We start from the raw sequence: 18,885 nt of genomic DNA, 5'->3' as shown, positions 1-18,885 counted from the left end.
AGGAAGGAGCACAGTGTGCTCTGCCGGGTTTGAATTTCCTTTCATCCTCTCAATTACCTCTGGGAATTTGGGAATACTTGACTACCCAAATTCCCAACTAACCATATGGAACTCAGCGATATGTCTTCCGGATAAGTGAGATCTTACCACATCGGCCCCAGACAACCCCTGAATCCAGGCCTCTGTTTCCACAGGCAGTGAGGAAGTATGGATTATCAATCGATCAATCAATCATATTTACTGAGCGCTTACTGTGTGCAGAGCACTGTACTAAGCAGTTGGGTGGCTATTCCTCCATCACGATTATTACCACCACGGTGGGCCCTAAACGCCCTAGAGGAAGTTAGCAGCAGGCAATGGGGCAATTTGTCATCAGGGCTGACTTGCCCCTGCCCTTTAGGTTCTCCCGATAGAGTGGATGCATATACATACATGTTTGCATCCACTCTATCGGAAGAGAACGTGTCTACCGACTCTGTTACACTGTTCTCTCCCAAATGCTTAGTATAGTATATATATTATAATAATAATAATAATGTTGGTATTTGTTAAGCGCTTACTATGTGCCGAGCACTGTGCTGAGCGCCGGGGTAGACACAGGGGGAATCAGGTTGTCCCACGTGGGGCTCACAGTCTTAATCCCCATTTTACAGATGAGGGAACTGAGGCCCCGAGCAGTTAAGTGACTTGCCCAAAGTCACACAGCTGACAAGTGGCTGAGCGGGGATTCGAACCCATGACCTCTGACTCCAAAGCCCATGCTCTTTCCCCTGAGCCACGCTGTATATATATATATACACATGTGTGTATATGTACATATATACGTATATGTGTACATATATATATATACTATACTAAGCATTTGGGAGAGTGCAGTGTAGCAGAGTTGGTAGACACGTTCCCTGCCCACCCAAGCTTACGGTCTAGAGGGGAAGACAGACGTTAACATAAATAAATAAATTATGGATATGTACCTATGCTCCGTGGGGCTGAGGGAGGGGTGAATAAAGTGTGCAAATTCAAGTTCAAGGGTGACACGGAAGGGACAGGGAAGAGAGGAAAGGGGGATGTTTAGGAAAGGTCTCTTGGAGGAGATAGGCCGTCAGTTAGGCATACAAGGTGGGGAGAGCCAACGTCTGTAGGATATGATGGATACGATGGGGGAGGGTATTCCGGGACAGAGGCAGGACTTGAGCGAGAGGTCGGCGGCAAGACAGACGAGATGATCACGCCGGCGGCTCGTTAGAACGAAAGTTGGAGACGTAGAGGGGACGGTTAGGAGTGTGGCATGGTGGATCCGTAGCTGTGAGGAGAGTGTCTCTCCAGGAGAGAAACCATTATTCCGTTCCTCCAAGCTCCTTTTGGTGATTCTGGCAGAGACGCAATTCCAGGCTGGACGGGTCAGAAATGGCATTGCATGGAGCCCTCCGGTGTCTAAGCACCAAGTCTCCCCCTCTCCTTAGCGATTCTAAGAATCCCACTCAAAGATTTGGAGTTTAAATTCTTGAAATTTCCATCTTTGTTCGGAATGGCAAAATGAAACAGGAGAAATGTAGTCCCCAACGTAGCGAAGATTCAACCCTGATCACCGATGACTGGCATCTGGTGTATAACATTTCTCCCTTATGATCCTAGGGGCCCCAGATGATTTTCAGTGCGGCTAAAGATCTCGGACAGTTATCCAAACTGAAGGTGAGCGAAACCATTTCTGCCGGTCCTCGGGGTGGTCGGAGGGAGAGGTGTCACGTGAACTCATGTGTCAGGTGAAGCAGCGTGGCTTAGTGGCAAGAGCACGGGCTTGGGAGTCAGAGGACGTGGGTTCTAATCCCGCCTCCCCCACTTGTCTGGGGCGGGACCTTAGGCAAGTCGCTTCACTTCTCTGTGCTTCAGTTACCTCATCTGTAAAATGGGGATTGAGACTGGGAGCCCCACACTGGACAGGGAGTGTTCAACCCGATTCGCTCGTATCTACCCCAGTGCTTAGTACAGTGCTTGGCACATAGCGAGCACTTGACAAATGCCATTTAAAAGAGAACAACTGGGTGGGGGAGAGCCCGGTTTTTCCCACTCTTAACCGGGGCAGCCTCAGCCGTAATTGGAGATCAGCAAAGGAGGAGCAGTTGGAGTTCTTTTACATTTATCCTTCGCAGGGGTCTTGTGGCTGATAAGTTTTTCTGTCCCTTAAGATGGCACTCTCGGGGAGGAGCAGGGTGCTTAGAGGAGGATGAAGAGAGGGGGTGGGTGGGCGACTACGGGACGGGAAGCGAACACACATTTTCAGTGTGTTCGAGGGGTAAGAGGGCGGTCACGGTGGAAGGCACCGGATCGGAAGGAATGCGTCCTCTGGCTCGGTCCGTAGCCCCGCACCCCAAACTCTTCTCTCTCCCGCGCTCTTCCCCCACCTGGCCCGAAAGCCCTCTGGCTTTTTTGGAAAGCGATGGTTCGAAGTGGGGGATGCTAACATCTACCATACAGGATTTTCTGATCCAAAACAGACATCTCCTGCACTTTCCACTCTTTCTTCCTTTCCCCTCCCTTCTTTCCTCCCTTTCCTCCCTCCAGTTCAAAACTCTTGTGATGAACGCCCCATCGTTCCCCTGGTGTAAACCTGCTCCGGAGTTTCTACTGGCCCCAGAAGCCCGTAATTTTCCCCTACTTCCCTGGAGGGGGTCTAAAAGAGCCCTGTGAAGTCTCTCAGGAAGGCAGAGTGGTCATAACCCTTCTCTGCGTCTTCGAGCTCGAAGCCACTTCCTGAGAAATTTCTGCTGGGCACAGGATTAATATTCCTGCGATTTGTGGCTCTCCACGTTCACAGTCCTAGAGCAAAAATAGGATGTTCAGTGAAGGGCCCCAGGGCCGTTCACTCCCTCTGCGTGGGAGGCGACGACCTGCTGAAATAAAGCCGGGGATAAGGTCCTCTTTTTTCGGGTGACATCCCTAAGTGGCTGCATGCCGGCCCTGGAGGTGGGGTGTTCGGCCTCAGTGGCCCCGGCAGCCCCCACACACGAGCCAGACCTCAGGCCCGGCTCTCAACCCGCTCAGGGAGGAGGGAGCCACTCCGCGGGGCCGGCGGGAAGGAGCAGGAGGCGGAGGGAGAGTGGAAGAACCGGGGAGACGGAAAAAGACACTAAAAATAGAGCACAGGAAATCAAACCCATAAAAAGTAGATCGGCAAACATCAAGAGGATGGAATTCTGATTCTGTTGCGAGACCTCTGTGCGTTGGGGGTGGGAATCCACCGGGCCGTCGTTTCCAGCAGATGCTTCCGTGTTTACCGGCTTTTTGGTGGTCTCATGGTTTTTCAAGGAACTAGGCTTGCCGTACACCGTGACACCCCCCCCCCCCACTCCACCCAATCTCAAATGCCACCATCCTCTAGCACTTGCTCAGAGCTTAAAACCGCCCACAGGGTAGAGACCAGAAACAGGCAAGGCAGTCCTCAGCTCTCCCCCAGTTCACCAACACGCCCCCGGGCCAAAACCCCAACCCTTCGAGAAGTAAAACAAGCGGCTCCGAGCCCTGCGATTGCAATAATATTTATTGAGTGTCTACAGGGTGCAAAGCGCGGAACAGAGCGCTGGGAAAAATACACAGACGACGATCTGATACGGTCCCTGACCCTCCAGGGGCTCCCAGGCTAAGAGTTGATTGTGTCCAAGTGACTTAAAATGTCTGGCTGCAGATTCTTGCTCACGTAATTTTATTTATTTGTACTGATGTCCGTCTCCTCCCCTCTAGACGGTAAGCTCATTCAATTGTATTTATTGAGTGTTTACTGCGTGCAAAGCACTGTACTAATCTCACTGCGGGGCGGGAATGTCACTTAATTATTGTAACTGAACTTTCCCAAGTGCTTAGTACAGTGCTCTGTAAAAAGTAAGTGCTCGAAACAGCGTGGCTCAGTGGAAAGAGCCCGGGCTTGGGAGTCAGAGGTCATGGGTTCGAATTCCGGCTCTGCCACTTGTCAGCTGTATGACTGTGGGCAAGTCACTTCACTTCTCTGGGCCTCAGTTACCTCATCTGTACAATGGGCATTAACTGTGAGCCTCACGTGGGACAACCCGATCTACCCCAGCACTTAGGACAGTGTTCTGCTCAGACTAAGCGCTTAACAAATACCAACATTATCATTATTATTATTACAATTGATTGAATAAATGAATTCATCTTCATCGTATTTATTGAGCATTTACGATACAAATAAATAAATGAATGAATGTAGAGCCTGATACTTTGGGTTCAGATGTTCAACTCCGCATGAGGGAGATAGGGGTGGATTAATCTGTCCAACAGTCACCCACTGCGATTTTAAGTGGCATCTATTAATCGCTCAGTACGTGCCGAGCACTGTGCCAAACGCTGAGGGAAGATGCCGGTTAATCAGGTCAGGCACCGTCCCCAACCCACACGGAGCTCACAGTCTAAGAGGGAGGGAGGGCAGCGATCTTAACCCCGTTTTACAGATGAGGAAATTGAGGCCTAGGGAGGTCACTTGACTTGCCCAAGGTCAAAGAGTCATCCGGTCTCCCGACTCCCAGACGGGGGCGGGGAGGGGTCCTATCCCTCAGGCCTCGCTGCCTCCCTAGGAGCATTTTGGAATTCATCCAAGTCCCCGAGAGAGTCCTTTGTTCATTCTTTCATTCATTCAATTCAGCCCGGCAAGGGCCAACTTGGGCACGCGGCCCCCGCGCTGGCGGGAAATCGGCGGACTCGCGTTTGCTTCATCTGCGCGGCCTTGCCCTGTCTTCCAGGACCACGTGATTCGAGAGGACGCCAAAGGCCTCAGCCTGAGGCAGTGTGCCGCCATGGAGGTCGTGCTGGTGACCGTCAAGGTACGGCAGGGCTGTGTCTCCGCCCCGTATCCCCCGAGGGCCGTCCCGGGTCCCCCCCTCGCCCACCTGCGTTCATTCACCCGTCCATTTATTGAGGGTATACTGTGTGCTGAGCACTGTACTAACCGCTTGGAAAGTACAATTCAGCAATAGAGAGAGACAATCCCTGCCCCCAGTGGGCTCTCAGCCTAGAAGGGGGGAGACAGACATCAAAACAAGGAAGCAGGCATCGACAGCATCAATATAAATAAATAGAATTAGATATATATACACACACCATTAATATAAATAAATAGAATTCTAGATATGTACATATATACGCAAGTGCTGTGGGGCGGGGAGCGGGTAGAGCGAAGGGAGCCAGTCGGAGCGATGGGGAGGGGAGGGGGAGCTGAGGATAAGGGACGCTCAGTCTGTCGACCTCCACCGTCTCCCCGCTGTGTGTGCATGTGTGTGCCCGCATACCCTCTCTCTCTGAATCTTCCAACCTGTAGACTCAGGTCAGTCATATTTACTGAGCACTTCCTGGGTGCAGAGCACTGTATTAAGCACCTGGATGAGTACAGAGAAGCAGCGTGGCTAGAGAAGCAGCGTGGCTCAGTGGAAAGAGCCCGGGCTTGGGAGTCGGAGGTCACGTGTCCGAATCCGTGCTCTGCCACTTGTCAGCCGTGTGACTGTGGGCAAGTCACTTCACTTCTCGGTGCCTCGGTGACCTCATCTGTAAAATGGGGATTAGGACTGTGAGCCCCACGTGGGACGACCCGATTCCCCTGTGTCTACCCCAGCGCTTAGAACGGTGCTCGGCACACAGTAAGCGCTTAACAGATACCAACATTATTATTATTACAGCGACCTAGCGGATAGAGCACGGCCCTGGGAGTCGGAAGGTCGTGGCTTCTAATCCCCGCCTGCCACTTATCTGCCGTGGGACCTTGGCCAAGTCACCTCACCTGTCTGTGCCTCAGTTACCTCATCTCTAAAAGGGGGTTGGGGACTGTGAACCCCATGAGGGATAGGGACTGCATCCAACCCTGCCCAAGATGAGCTTACAGTCTGGAAGGGGAGACAGCAATTAATATAAATAATTAAATGACAGATACGTACGTAAGTGCCGTGGGGCTGCGAGGGGAGACGGATAAAGGGTGCGAGTCAGGGCGACACGGAAGGAAATGGAAGGAAAGGAAGAGCGGCCTTAGTTCGGGAAGGCCTCTTGGAGACGGGCCTCCGGAAGGCTCTGAAGGCGGGGAGAGTAATTGCCTGTCGGATATGAGGAGGGAGGCCGTTCCAGGTCAGAGGCAGGACGTGAGCGAGAGGACGGCGGCGAGATAGATGAGATGGAGGTACAGCCAGAGGGGTAGCATTAAAGGAGCGAAGCGTGCAGTCTGGGTTGTAGATCCCCCAGCCTCCCAGCCCGCCCCTTCCTCCCGCTTCCACCCGGGTCACCGACCTCCCCCTCCCCGGCCCCTCAGCCCGCCGCAACACGAGCCCTCCGACCTCCACCCGCCGCCCCCAGCATCCTCTAGCTCCGAAGACGCCGCTCCCTCGTGAGCTTCCTTTGCTCACGGGAGCGATCCGTCAAAGGCCGGCGCCTACCTGCGAGACACCTGGGCTCAATCCATCTCTGTCTGCGGCCTTGTTCCGGAAGTTCGTTGTCTGCGGTTAATTGGACGTTATCGATCGCTCCGGTTGCTCTGGGAATTCAGGATGCGCAGCCCGACCAGATGGCCGGCTCCGGGGTGAACCGCCGAATTCATCCCCTCCCTGCCGGTGCCGGGGGGGGGGGAACGTGGTGCCCCTCCCCTCCACCGGCCATCTGCAGGCCTATCACTCCACCTCGATCTCATCTATCTCGCCGCCGACCTCTCACCCGCGTCCTGCCTCTGGCCTGGGACGCACCCCCTCCTCATACCCGACAAAAGCCTCATCGAAGGTCCGCCTCCTCCAAGAAGCCTTCCCTGACTAAGCCCTCCGTTCCTCTCCTCCCACTCCCTTCTGCATCACCCTGACTTGCACCCTTTGTTCCTCTCCCCTCCCGGTCCCACAGTACTTATGTACCTATCTGTCATTTATTTATTTCTATTAATGTCAGTCTCCCCCCCCCCCCCCGGACTGTAAACTCACTGTGGGCGGGGAATGGGTCTGTTTATTGTTGTGTTGTGCTCCCCCAGATACTTAGTACTGCACTCTGCACGCAGTAAGCGCTCAGTAAATACAAGTGAATGAATGAATGAATGTATTGAGGCAGGAAGGGGCTGGCTGGGAACATCCCAGGCCTTCCATATCTCACCCATCTTGCATAGCAGGAGAGAGCAAATCCATCACCCTTCGCTACCTCGGGTTTCAATCCACTAATCAGTGGTATTTATTGAGCACTTTCTGTGTGCAGAACACTGTACTAAGCATTTGGGAGAGTACATCATAGCAATATAGCAGACACATTCCCCGTCCACAACGAGCCTGTTTCCTTTGTAACTCGGTAAATCACCGTTGGCTGCCTTCCCTTCTCTCTCGAGACCCTCTCTCCTCCTGCCAAAGGGCGACTGTACATTCCAATTACCGATCTGTACATTCCCGGCGCTTAGTACAGTGCTCTGCACCTAGTAAGCGCTCAATAAATACTATTGAATGAATGAATGAATGATTGTGAAGAGGGAAAGCAGTTAGGGACAGACCTAAAATGGCTGCTTCCTTTCTCTGCTGCTTCCGCACGGCCTCAGGTCTTCACCCTCCCGAGGGAGGGTTCAGAATCAGGGAAGGGAAGAGAGGGGAAGGGTCTGTGCTCCGTTGTCCGGCTCTCTCAGCTCCCGCCCTCTGACCCACAACATCTGGGCTCAGGACAGTGCCTCAGTGCTTAAAACAGTGCTTGGCACATAGTAAAGCACTTAACAAACACCATTAAAAAAAGAACAGCGTGGCCTAGTGGAAAGGGCACAAGCCTGGGAGTCAGAGAATCTGGGTTCTAATCCCCTTCTAGACTTGGTGTGGGCAGGGAATGTGTCTGTTCGTTAATTATATTGTACTCTCCCAAGCGCTTAGTACAGTGCTCTGCACGCAGTAAGCTCTCAGTAAATACTATTGAATGAATGAATGAATGAATGAATCCCGGATCGGCCACTTCCCCGCTACGTGACCTTGGGCAATCTACTTCACTTCTCTGTGCCTCGGTTTTCTCATCAGCAAAAATGGGGGTTCGTTACCCGGTGTCCCTTCTACTTGGACTGGGAGCCCCTCGTGGGATCTGATGATCTCGTGTCTACCCCGTGCTTAGTACAGGGCTTGGCACACAGTAAGCGCTTAATAAATCACACGGTGATTCTTCTGTGAGCATCCAGAGAGCCACAGAGAGCTAGCCAAGGTCAGGAAAAGAGAGTGTAGCCAGATGTCAGCTCCCCGGTGTCTTTGGCAGTGAGCAGGGAGGATTGGGCTGGCTTCCCCTGTGGGCTATCTGGGCCAGCCGGGCTACTCCGAGGACAGGGAGGGCAAGCGGGACTCAGGCCGTGGGCAGTCGGTCCTAGGCGCTGTGGCTTAGTGGATAGAGCAAGGAGTCAAAAGGACCTGGGTTCTAATCCTTCTCTGCTGTGTAACCTTGGGCGAGTCACTCTGCTTCTCTGAGCCTCAGTTCCCTCATCCGTAAAATGGGGATGAATGTGAACCCCATCTGGGACAGGGACAGAGGGACAGGTTGTGTCCAACCTGATTAACTTGTATCTACACCAGCCCTTAGAATAATGCTTGGCACATGGTAAGCGTTTAACGAGAGCCATAATCATCATCTTGATCATCATGGTGTGGTGAGAGTGAGATTGGAGGAGGGGAGGCGGTGAAGGATGGGGGAGATACCGTGGTCCAGGTCCGGCCCGAAAGATCCAGTCAGGTCCTGGGGGAACCCCCCACTCACTCCGCCCCCAGCCCCCTGCCAAACCCAAAACATCCCCAGGACAGGATGGGAAAGAGCTGACAAGGCCACCGTCCCTGGGATGAAAAGGGGAGAAGGGAGGCTTTGCCCAGCCTAGGAAATCCGTCGTCAGCCCCACTGCTCGGCTCGCAAGCATGCAGGAGGGGCTGGGGTCTCCATCTGTTGGCTCCCTGAAGTCCAAAGGGACCAAACCAGGCAGCAGCCAGGTAGGTGGGCGGAGGCCTCAGCCGGTGGAGCCCACCCCCTCCTCACCTCCCACCTCAGACCCCCTTCCTCGTTGGTAGCCTGCCACTGGCCTGCTTCCTCTCTCCTCCCTCCCTCCCACTTCCTTCCTCTTTCCCCCTCTCTACTTCTTCCTTCCTCCCACTTTCCCACTTACTCCTTCCTTCCCACTTCTTCCCTTCTCCCTCATTACCACTTCCTCCCCCTTCCTCCTCCTTTCTTCCTTCCCACTTCTTCCCTTCTCCCTCATTATCACTTCCTCCCCTTCCTCCCCCCTTTCTCTTCCCTTCTTCCTCCACACTTCTTCCCTTCTCCCTCTCTACCACATCCTTCCTCTTTCTCCCACTTTCTCTTCCCTTTTTCCTTCCCACTTCTTCCCTTCTCCCTCACGTCCTTTCTCCCCCTTCCTCCTTTCCTCCTTCCTCCTTCCTCCCTCCTTCCTTCCTACTCTCCACTCTCCCAGACCCCCTCAATTTAACCAGGTCAGGTACAAGATGCTTAGGACCACAGGTCCCGCTTGAGTGCCCAGGGCTTCGTGGATGCCACTAAGATAGCCCTTCTCTTTGAAATGGAAACCGTTTTTTATTTCCTGACGCTGGTTTCCCACCTCCCCCTGCCCCTCTGTATGCATTTCCGCAGCAATATTTCCATGCCGGAGGAAGTGGACTGAAAAAGAACTTTCTGGAAAAGAGCCCGGACCTGCAGTCCCTCCGCTACGCACTCAACCTGTACACACAGACTACCGACACCTTGATAAAGAAATTCATAGACACGCAGACCTCTCAGAGTAAGTGACTTGGCTTTTGCGGGAAGGAGAGGAGGGTAGACAGGTAGATTTACCAGAGGGCTAGTGTCCAGGGAGTATTTTCATGACCGGCGCCTGCAAAGTCATCATTCGAAATGTGAATTTACCTAGTTTTGTTCTGCGTTGGACCCCGCTAAAGGAGTCGTACAGCCCACAGATTCCTAAAGTGTTGAATCGTGAGCAAGGTGTACAAAAGGATCCCTAATATTAACGCAAAATTCCACCACACCGGATAACACGGGCAGAGTTTCTACCCCAGAAGATGTACGTGAGAAGCTCCTTGATCGGGACTTGAAAGTTCACTTCTTGATCCTCCCGTCTCATTTCTTCTTTTGATGTCACTGCTCCAGCCCCACACACTTCAGCCATTGCCAGCCGTTGTCTCCCCTGGCCGTCCTCCACATCTTCAGTGGCCTCCCTGTTCCTCTTCTCCCTCATAAAGTTGTGAGGTAAAAGCCCTCACTTCCAGCAGCCTCCAGGGACAACATGGCCTATATATGGCCATATATATGTCCTATATGTGGCCTAGATGGCCCCTCTCCCTCCGAGTCCCCTAATAAACGTCTCAGGCCACATACTACGTTGTCTCAGATTTATAGGGCTTGGCCATTCAGCTCTGCGGATATTCAGTCGTCCTCATTTCTGCCGTTTTGTTTTCTGAATCTTCATGTGGACTTAGGAACTGGGGGGTGGGAGGGCCGTCTCCTCCCAAAGCGATGACGGGCTGGGCTTCCTCTGAACCTGGTCCCCCCAACAGGCCCCTCCCAACTTCTTTCAAGGACAGGGAATTTGTATGACCCCCCACTCGTCTCTGCATGTCTAGTAGGATCAAAGCTCTCCCCAAACCACTGAGGTACACGCCGACTGGCCGGAAAGCATACCCGCTCTGGGCTGGACGGGGACCCATTTTTTTCGGCTAGTGATAGGTACAAACACAAACAGCCGTGTAGCAGTGAATTTCAATGAAGTGGCAGCAGGATGGAGAGAGAACCAGTAATTCTGCTTTCACATCAATAAAATATGGGCAGATTAGTGTTAACAGATTGCACTTGGGAAGAATGAGTTCATATCGGCCTAGAGAATGCAAGTCTCTCTTTTTTTTTCTTTTAAGGAATTTTCCTGTGGAAAATTCAGGGTTTTGCCCAGATCTGCTTGGAAGAAATTTAGGCTAATGGAAATATTACCTGCAGGCATCATTTTCTGGCCCCTCTGCCCTCTGCCTCCACACCCCACTAGCCCCATAATTGGGGCTCAGAGACTTAATCCCCATTTTACAGACGAGGTAACTGAGGCACAGAGAAGTGAAGTGATTTGCCCAAGGTCGCACAGCAGACGTGGCAGAGCCGGGATTAGAACCCAGGATCTTCTTACTCCCCGGCCCGTGCTCTATCATTTAAGCCACATTAACGCTGAACCCTTCAATCCATCAATTAATCAATCAGTGGTGGTTTTTGAGTGCTCTCTGTGTGCAGAAAGCTCTTGGGAGAGCAGAGTACGACAGAGTTGATATTCCTGATTCCTCCCCACGGGAATTTTCAGTCTACGGGGGAGATTGACGGTGAAATAAATGAGATCGGGGAAATTCCGGAGTATAAGGATATATATGTAAGGGCTGTGGGACTGAGGATGGGGTGAATATCAGGTGCTTAAAAGGTGCCTAGGGGAGGGTGCTGAGTTCATAGACGTGAAGGGGAGAGTGGTTAGGGGAAAGGAGGGGTTAGTCAGAGACCCTGTCTTCCCACCCCACCTGGCATCAGAGAGTGCCCCTTCTAGACCGTGAGCCCGTTGTGAGCAGGGATTGTCTCTATCTGTTGCCAGATTGTACATTCCAAGCGTTCAGTACAGTGTTCTGCACACAGTAAGCGCTCAATAAATACTATGGAATGAATGAATGAATGACAAGCCAATGGGACCGGGCTTCTCCACAAATTCTCCTCCCAAAAGCAGCTTTCCCAGGACAGAGCCCAAGCTTCATGCTAAAGCCAAAGTGGCTCTTCCTCTAATAATCAGTTCCTTAATTTCCCAGTCCATACGTAATGGAGAATTTATCTTTGCAATTCATTGTGATTCCATTCAGATGGTATTTACTTTAGCTGTGCGTTCTTCAAGAGCTTTACAAGCCCTCTCGAGAACTATAAAAGGATCCTTTCTGTCCCTCTCTCCCTCCTTCTCTCTCCTCTCCTCCCTTTCTCTCCCTCCCCTGCGCTTCCTCTCTTCCCCCCTTCCTCTCTCCTTCCTCTCATTCTCTCCCCTCTCTCCTTTTCTCCCTTTCTCTCCCTCCCCTCCTTACCTCTCCTTTGCCTCTCTTCTTCTCTTCCTCTCATTCTCTCTCCTCTCTGTGTCTCTTGCCTCTCCTCTCTCCTCTGCCCCTCTTCCTCTCTTCTCTCATCTCTCACCTCTCTTCTTTTCCTTCTCTTTCTCTCCCTCCCCTCCTCTGCCCCTCTTCCTCTCTTCTCTCTCTCTCTCTGTCTCCTTTCCCTTTCTCTCTTTCTCTCCTTTCTCCTTTCTCTCTGCTTCCTCTCCCTTTTACCCTCTTGCTTTTTTCCCCTCTCCTTTCACTTCCTCTCTTTTTTTCTCTTTCCTTCCTTCCCACCCTCTCCCTCTCCCTCCCATCTACTGAGTAGCACCAGATGCTACTCTTCTCTAGCTGTCAGCGGAAATCAAACTCCAAAGGGATTACAGTTCCATTTAAAATTGATGAGGCCCCAGATTTAGAAGAAAGCTGGGACTGGGCAAGATACTTCCTCTCTCCAGTCCATTTCCAATAATCAACAGTGTACGGGAACTGCTGGATTTGGATTGATTCTTTTTACCTTAATGAAAGCCAAGATAGAGGGCAAGGTCAAATTTAGGGCGAGTATTAAGTAGGGTTATTTTCTTACCAGTTCAACGGTAACTGGTGCCCAATTTATTGCTCTGAACACAGATGGCACCAAACAGTCGAGGGAGAGCACAGGCTTTGGAGTCAGAGGACCTGGGTTCTAATCCTGGCTCCACCACTTGTCTGTTTTGTGGCCTCGGGCAAGTCACTTTACTTCTCTGTGCCTCAAATCCCTCATCGGTAAAATGGGGATTAAGACTGGGAGCTTGTGATCTTCCCCAGCGCTAGTCGAGTGCCTGGAACAAAGTAAACGCTTAACGAATACTATACACACTCATATGCACACACAAATCTGTGTGAATATGCATATTTAAATATATACTATAGATACCATTTGTGATATATATACACCATATATCATATAATATGTGGTAATATATGTACATATATACATATATGTATATATATATCTATATCTATCTCTGTGTGTGTCTGTGGGTGTATGTATGTGTGTGTATATATATATATATATATATCGCTCATCTGTTCCTCTCTCCTTCCATTTTTCAAAGTCATCCAGTCAATCATTCAGTCAGCAATATGTGTATTGCTGACTGACCAGATGACTTTGAGAAATGGAAGGAACGGAAGAACCCAGTAATATCCAGATTCTTACTCCACTGTCAAGAGCCAGTTCAGCACCAGAAAGGGGCAAGTCTACCATCTGTAAAGCTAGGAAAAGGCCTGAAAACTCCTCCTTCTCCCCGGCCGAAATTCCGCACGACACAAATGTTTTCATCTGCAGCTCTGCAGCCAAGTAGAAAGAGTTTGGCCTTCAGTAATCACTATCATCAAATCTCTCTTCTGAGGTTCAAAGAGCAATTGTAGTTGAGCCTTTCGACTGAGCAGTTCGGCTTATTCCTTCTCCAAGAGGAGGGTCATACTTACCGTTAAAAAGCCGGCGTAAAATATATTTCTCACAATTTACCCAATTCATCATCGGGAAAGGTTTTCCTAACTGCCACTTCATTATACTAAGGGTCCTTTTGAATATTTTATACATGAGCAGTCAGAGAAAAATGTTCAAAACCCCAGCGTAATAACTATAGATTTTTTTTTTATCTTCGGGAAACAGATAATGTGATTTAGATTAGATGGGCAAAGATCAATCGCTTAACCACCCTCTGTCAGAGCCTGTTTTCCTCAACTGTGTCTTCGTTGAAGTTTAGGGAACCGTGATCCCTCAGAGGGGAGAGGGCAGAGGGGCGTCTAGGGTCTCTGCTCCGTTCCATCCCGCCGACGAGAAGGTATTCGCCGTCAAAGTCGGGTATATTCCGACAGAACAGGAAGAAGAACCGGGAGGCCGCCACTCAAGAGGTGGGACCCTGGCTCTTATTCCTGTTCCGTTGGCAATTCTCCCGTCCGGATAGTGACGCGGGAGAAGGCCCGTCTCTCTCCGGTTTCTCCGGAATTCGCCTCCGGTCTTCCAGCCGACCGGCCGGACCCTACAGTGCCCTGTCGTGTTTTGGGGGTGAAAGCAAGCAGCAGCGGAGGGGAGGATCTTGGTGTCCCCGAAACCTGGCTCATCAGAGCCCCTGAACACCGACCCCTCTGGGCCGGGGCTGTGGCCAGGAGGCGAGGGGTGCGATCAGACCACCGACCCCGGGTGTCCGGATACACATTGGAGATTAGGGGGGGGTCCATCACCTCTTAGGGGGCTGGGCCTACCCTTCCAGGATTGAAGCTGAGCCTACTCCGGGCTCCGCCGACTTTCTGCTGTGTGACCTTGGGCAAGTCGCTTCTCTGGGCCTCAGTCACCTCACCTGTGAGGCTCACGAGGGACATGGATTGGGTCCAAACTGAATAGCGTGTAACCCAGCACTTAGTACAGTGCCTGGCACATAGAAAGTGCTTAGTGAATACCACGGTTATTATTAGAGAAGGCATGGCCTAATGGGTTCTAATCCTGGCTCCCCTACTTGTCTGCCGGGTGACCTCGGGGGAGTCGCTTCACTTCTCTGTGCTTCAGTTACTTCATCTGTAAAATGGGGATTAAGATTTACACTGAGAAGCAGCATGGCCTAATGGAAAGAACCCGGGCCTGGGAGTCAGAGGTCGTGGGTTCTAATCCCAGCTCTGCCACTTGTCTGCTGGGTGACCTTAGGCATGTCACTTCACTTCTCTGTGCCTCAGTTATCTCATCTGTAAAATGGGGATTAAGACTGTGAGCCAAATGTGGGACAGGGACTGTGTCTGACCCGGTTATCTTGTATCTACCTCAACACTTAGTAGAGTGCTTGGCTCATAGTCAGTGACTAACAATACAATTAGTATTATTAATATTACTGAGAGCACTTTAGGGGACAGAGACTGTATCCGACCCGATTATCTTACATCTACCCCAGTGTTTAGTACAGTGTCTGGCACATACTAACAATTAATACTACAGCTATTATTATTATTGTGCAGTTTCACCCTCATAAGAAAGTCTGAGCTCTTTCCTTTACTCGACCGTTCTACATCCCCAGGAGTATTTCACACCCAGTTTTAAGTCCAACTAAAAAATACTTTTGTCACCTCAACTGTTATTCAAGGAAGGGAAGATTGAGTGTCAAGATAATGAACCAGTGCCAGAGTTAGCGATGAATGGTTTGAAAAACGTGACATTTCCTTCCGAAGGAAAAATCAGCTTAAAATCCATCACCTAGACAACCGCAGGTTCTAGTTTCTTTCGACCGGGATCGTACAGGCAGCGCGATCTGGCCGTATTGGATCGTTGCGGAACGTCGAGAGCCGCGGAAATCGCCTCGAGCGGGGTGTTGTGAACTCCTTCTCCTCCAGGTCGCTCCCCCAACAACTCGGTGGGTCAGATATCCGTCCAGGTGGACATCACGACCCTTCCAGGGACCGGGGAACACAAGGTCACTGTGAAAGGTAAGATCCAGGCCTTGCGGGACTCCCAGCTGCATTTGGGGGAAGGCAGCGACCAGAGGAGAAACTGGCAGTGTCAGATAATAATAACAATCGTAGAAATAAGAATAATAACTGAGGTATTTTTTAAGCACTGACTCTGTTCCAGACTCTGTACTAAGCGCTGAGGTGGATAGAAGCAAATCGGGTTGGACACGGTCCCTGTCCCATGTGGGGCTCACGGTCTCAATCCCCATTTTTCAGATGAGGTAAATGAGGCCCAGAGAAGCAAAGCGACTTGCCCAAGGCCACACAGCAGACAAAGGGCGGAGCCGGGATTAGAACCCATGACCTCTGAGGCCCAGGCCTGTGCCCTTTCCGCCGCGCCATGCTGCTTCTTCTCCCCAGGCTGATCCATCCCCTCACCCGCTCTCCCCCATGGTGATCTCCTTTTAAAGCAGCGTGTCCTAATGGAAAGAGTCCAGACCTGGGAGTCAGAGGACCTGGGTTCTAATCCTGGCTCCACCACTTACCTGCTGGGGCAGCTCGGACAAGTCACTCCACTTCTCTGAGCCTTAGTTTCCTTGCTTGTCAAATGGGGATTCAGTCCCTGCTCTTCTTTCCCCTTTGCCAATGAGCTGCATAGAGGGCATAGTGGATAGAGCACAGGCCTGGGAGTCAGAAGGTCATGGGTTCTAATCCCGACTCCGCCACTTGTCTGCAGTGTGACCTTGGACAAGTCACTTCACGTCCCCGGTCCTCAGTTATCTCATCTGAAAAATGGGGATTGAGATTGTGGGCCCCATGTGACACAGGGACCGTGTCCCACCCGATTTGCTCGTATCCACCCCAGCGCTTAGTACAGTGCCTGGTACAAAAACCAGGAAAGGAAGGACTATCCGCTCGGCCCCTCCTTTTCAGTCGTGGCCATCAGCGACCTGAACTGGCAGACCACCGCCATGTTCCGCCCCTTCGTGGAGGTGTGCATCCTGGGACCCAACCTCGGGGACAGGAAGCGGAAGCAGGGCACCAAAACCAAGAGCAACACCTGGTCCCCCAAGTACAACGAGACGTTCCAGTTGTGAGTCACGGGGCCGGGGGCCCGGTGCGGGGGGAGGCGGGACAGGGTGCGGGGGAACGACTCAAAGACCGATTCGAGTCGATCGTATTTACTGCGCTCTTACCGTGTGCGGAGCACTGTACTAAGCCCTCGGGAGAGGACGACGGGACGATAAACGGGCACATTCCCCGCCGAAGGAAGTTCGGTCCGAGGCAGGGGAGGAGAGCGGATAAAGACAGGGTCCCTAGGAGTTGCCAAGAACAGCCCGCCCTCTCCGTCCGGAAACCGGACGCGCCGTCGATCGAATTGCGACCGTTAGGCCGACGGCGGCCCGGGGCCCTCCGAAGGATGAGAACGGCAAGGCCTGTCCCTCTCCCAGCACCGCGGGGATCGAAGTCCGGAGCCCGGGCCCCTCGGCGGGTGGGAGAGAGCGGCCTCGTTCACGCTCCCCCCATCTGCCGTCCACACAGCATCCTGGGCGGCGAGGACCGCCCGACGTCCTACGAGCTTCACCTGTCGGTGAAGGATTACTGCTTCGCCAGGGAAGACCGCATCATCGGCATGACCGTGATCCAGCTCCAGGGCGTGGCGGAGAAGGGGAGCGTGGGAGCCTGGTACCCCCTCCTCAGGAGCGTCTCCATGGACGAGACCGGCTGGACCATCCTGAGGATCCTCTCCCAGAGGACCCACGACGACGTGGCCAGAGAATTCGTGAGGCTGAAGTCGGAGACGAGGTCCAGCGAAGAGGTGGCCTGAAGCGGGGGCCCCTCCCCTCGCCGGGTCACTCGAGCGCGCGCGGGCAAATCGGCGGGAACGTCCGTTAGCTCTGCGAGGGGTCTGCCCGTTCGGCTCCCGTTCGGCCGGGCGCGAGGGCCGGGTCGCTCCTCCCTCCCCGTTGGGGTCTTCGGAAGCTGGAGCGATCCGCCAAGTGCCAACACGGAGATCAAAAGTGAACTCCCGAGAGCGTCTTTCCAAATGTCGATCTCATTCCGCTCCTCTCTCCCCCGGCTTCCGCCCGTATTAATAAACGATTAGACTTCCGAGTTGGTTTGTTAGACGTCTGTTAAGTTCCCGTGTGATGCTTCTCTTCTACTCAGCGATTCCCCAACCCTTCCACGTGTATCCGCGGTCCCGTGTCTCCCGGGCCCCCGGCCCCGATTTTCCGCTCACCTCATTTTCGATGTCTTACCGATAACTTTTTCTACCCTCATTAGAACTGCAGTTCCTTCTAGAATGTGTTTGTAATTTTATAATGAAGTAACGGATTTTTTGCATACAAACGAAATAGAGAAGGTGGGAGACATTTTAGGCCGTCTTCCAACCTTTCTGATATATCACTGTGAAGAAATGCTATTTAAAGCAATGCTAATCCCTGTTTGTTACTGACGTTTGATATCTCAGATCACCTAGTTCCTCGTCACGTCCGGGCTCCCATCCCATTCGTTGTAGAGAAAGGTAAGCCTGGGTGTCTACAAGGTAGGGGGTGCGGGACGCGGAGCGAAGAACCGCCGTCCGGCGGGTTTCTGTGTTGTATCGGTTTTCCGTTTTCGAAAAATGAGGCAGTCTAAGAGTTCGAGAGGGTTCCTGATGATGTTAGCATCGTGCCATTTTGAGCAGTGAGAGATGTCACTCTACATGCTTAGCTGTAAAAACCAGTTAAGTGCTTTATTTCCATTTTTTTTTTTTTAAGAAATGTTCAACAGTTTGTACCGACGCAACGTTACTCTGTATTGCACTGAAGCGAAAATGTATGTCTTGTACATATATTTAGTGGGAAATGTAAAATAAAGCCTGGAAGAATCTCCTTCCGATTTCGACGTTTGAAATCGTTTCTCTGCCCACGGGGCTGCGAGTGGAAGGGGGATCCATCGGTCGGTCGTATTTAGTGAGCTCCTGCTGCGTGCGGAGCACTGTGCTGAGCTCCGGGGAGAGTCCAGGAGAGTTAGAAGACATGAGCAGGAGGAAGGGGACGGGGGGAATGGATCGTGGTGGGGGTGTTAAATATTGGGGGCCAACTGGCAGAGCGAGGGAAGAATCGAGCCCCGTCATCTCCTCCGAAAGGCCTTCTCCGACTAAGCCTCCATTTTCCCTATTTCCTCTCCCCTCTGCGTCACCCTCGCGCCTGGATTTCACCCCATCCTCGGCCCTCCGGTAAATAAATAAAAATAACTGTTGGTATTTGTTAAGCGCTCACTACGTGCGGAGCACTGTTCTAAGCGCTGGGGTACATACAGGGTAATCAGGTTGTCCCACGCGAGGCTCACGGTATTAATCCCCATTTTACAGATGAGAGAACTGAGGCACAGAGAAGTTAAGTGA

At 52.0% G+C, this 18,885-nt stretch overlaps 1 protein-coding gene across 3 annotated transcripts in view; it reads left to right on the top strand.

Moving 5' to 3' along the window:
* The window catches only part of UNC13C (unc-13 homolog C), a 184,726-nt gene extending 166,343 nt beyond the window's left edge, over positions 1-18,383 (top strand). For all 3 annotated transcript variants that reach the window (XM_039912855.1, XM_029070801.2, XM_029070800.2), the window contains 6 exons: positions 1,636-1,692; positions 4,752-4,832; positions 9,610-9,757; positions 15,438-15,530; positions 16,428-16,587; positions 17,037-18,383. In XM_039912855.1, coding sequence (XP_039768789.1) covers positions 1,636-1,692; positions 4,752-4,832; positions 9,610-9,757; positions 15,438-15,530; positions 16,428-16,587; positions 17,037-17,322 — 825 coding nt within the window. In that variant the 3' untranslated portion in view covers positions 17,323-18,383. The remainder of the gene's footprint in view (positions 1-1,635; positions 1,693-4,751; positions 4,833-9,609; positions 9,758-15,437; positions 15,531-16,427; positions 16,588-17,036) is intronic.
* Positions 18,384-18,885: the final 502 nt, after the last annotated feature.

Source organism: Ornithorhynchus anatinus, chromosome 8 (assembly GCF_004115215.2).
Source record: "Ornithorhynchus anatinus isolate Pmale09 chromosome 8, mOrnAna1.pri.v4, whole genome shotgun sequence".
In the NCBI taxonomy this organism is placed as follows: Eukaryota; Metazoa; Chordata; class Mammalia; order Monotremata; family Ornithorhynchidae; genus Ornithorhynchus; species Ornithorhynchus anatinus.
The sequence above is the reverse complement of the archived record's forward strand: the minus strand, read 5'-3'. Positions and strand labels throughout refer to the sequence as shown.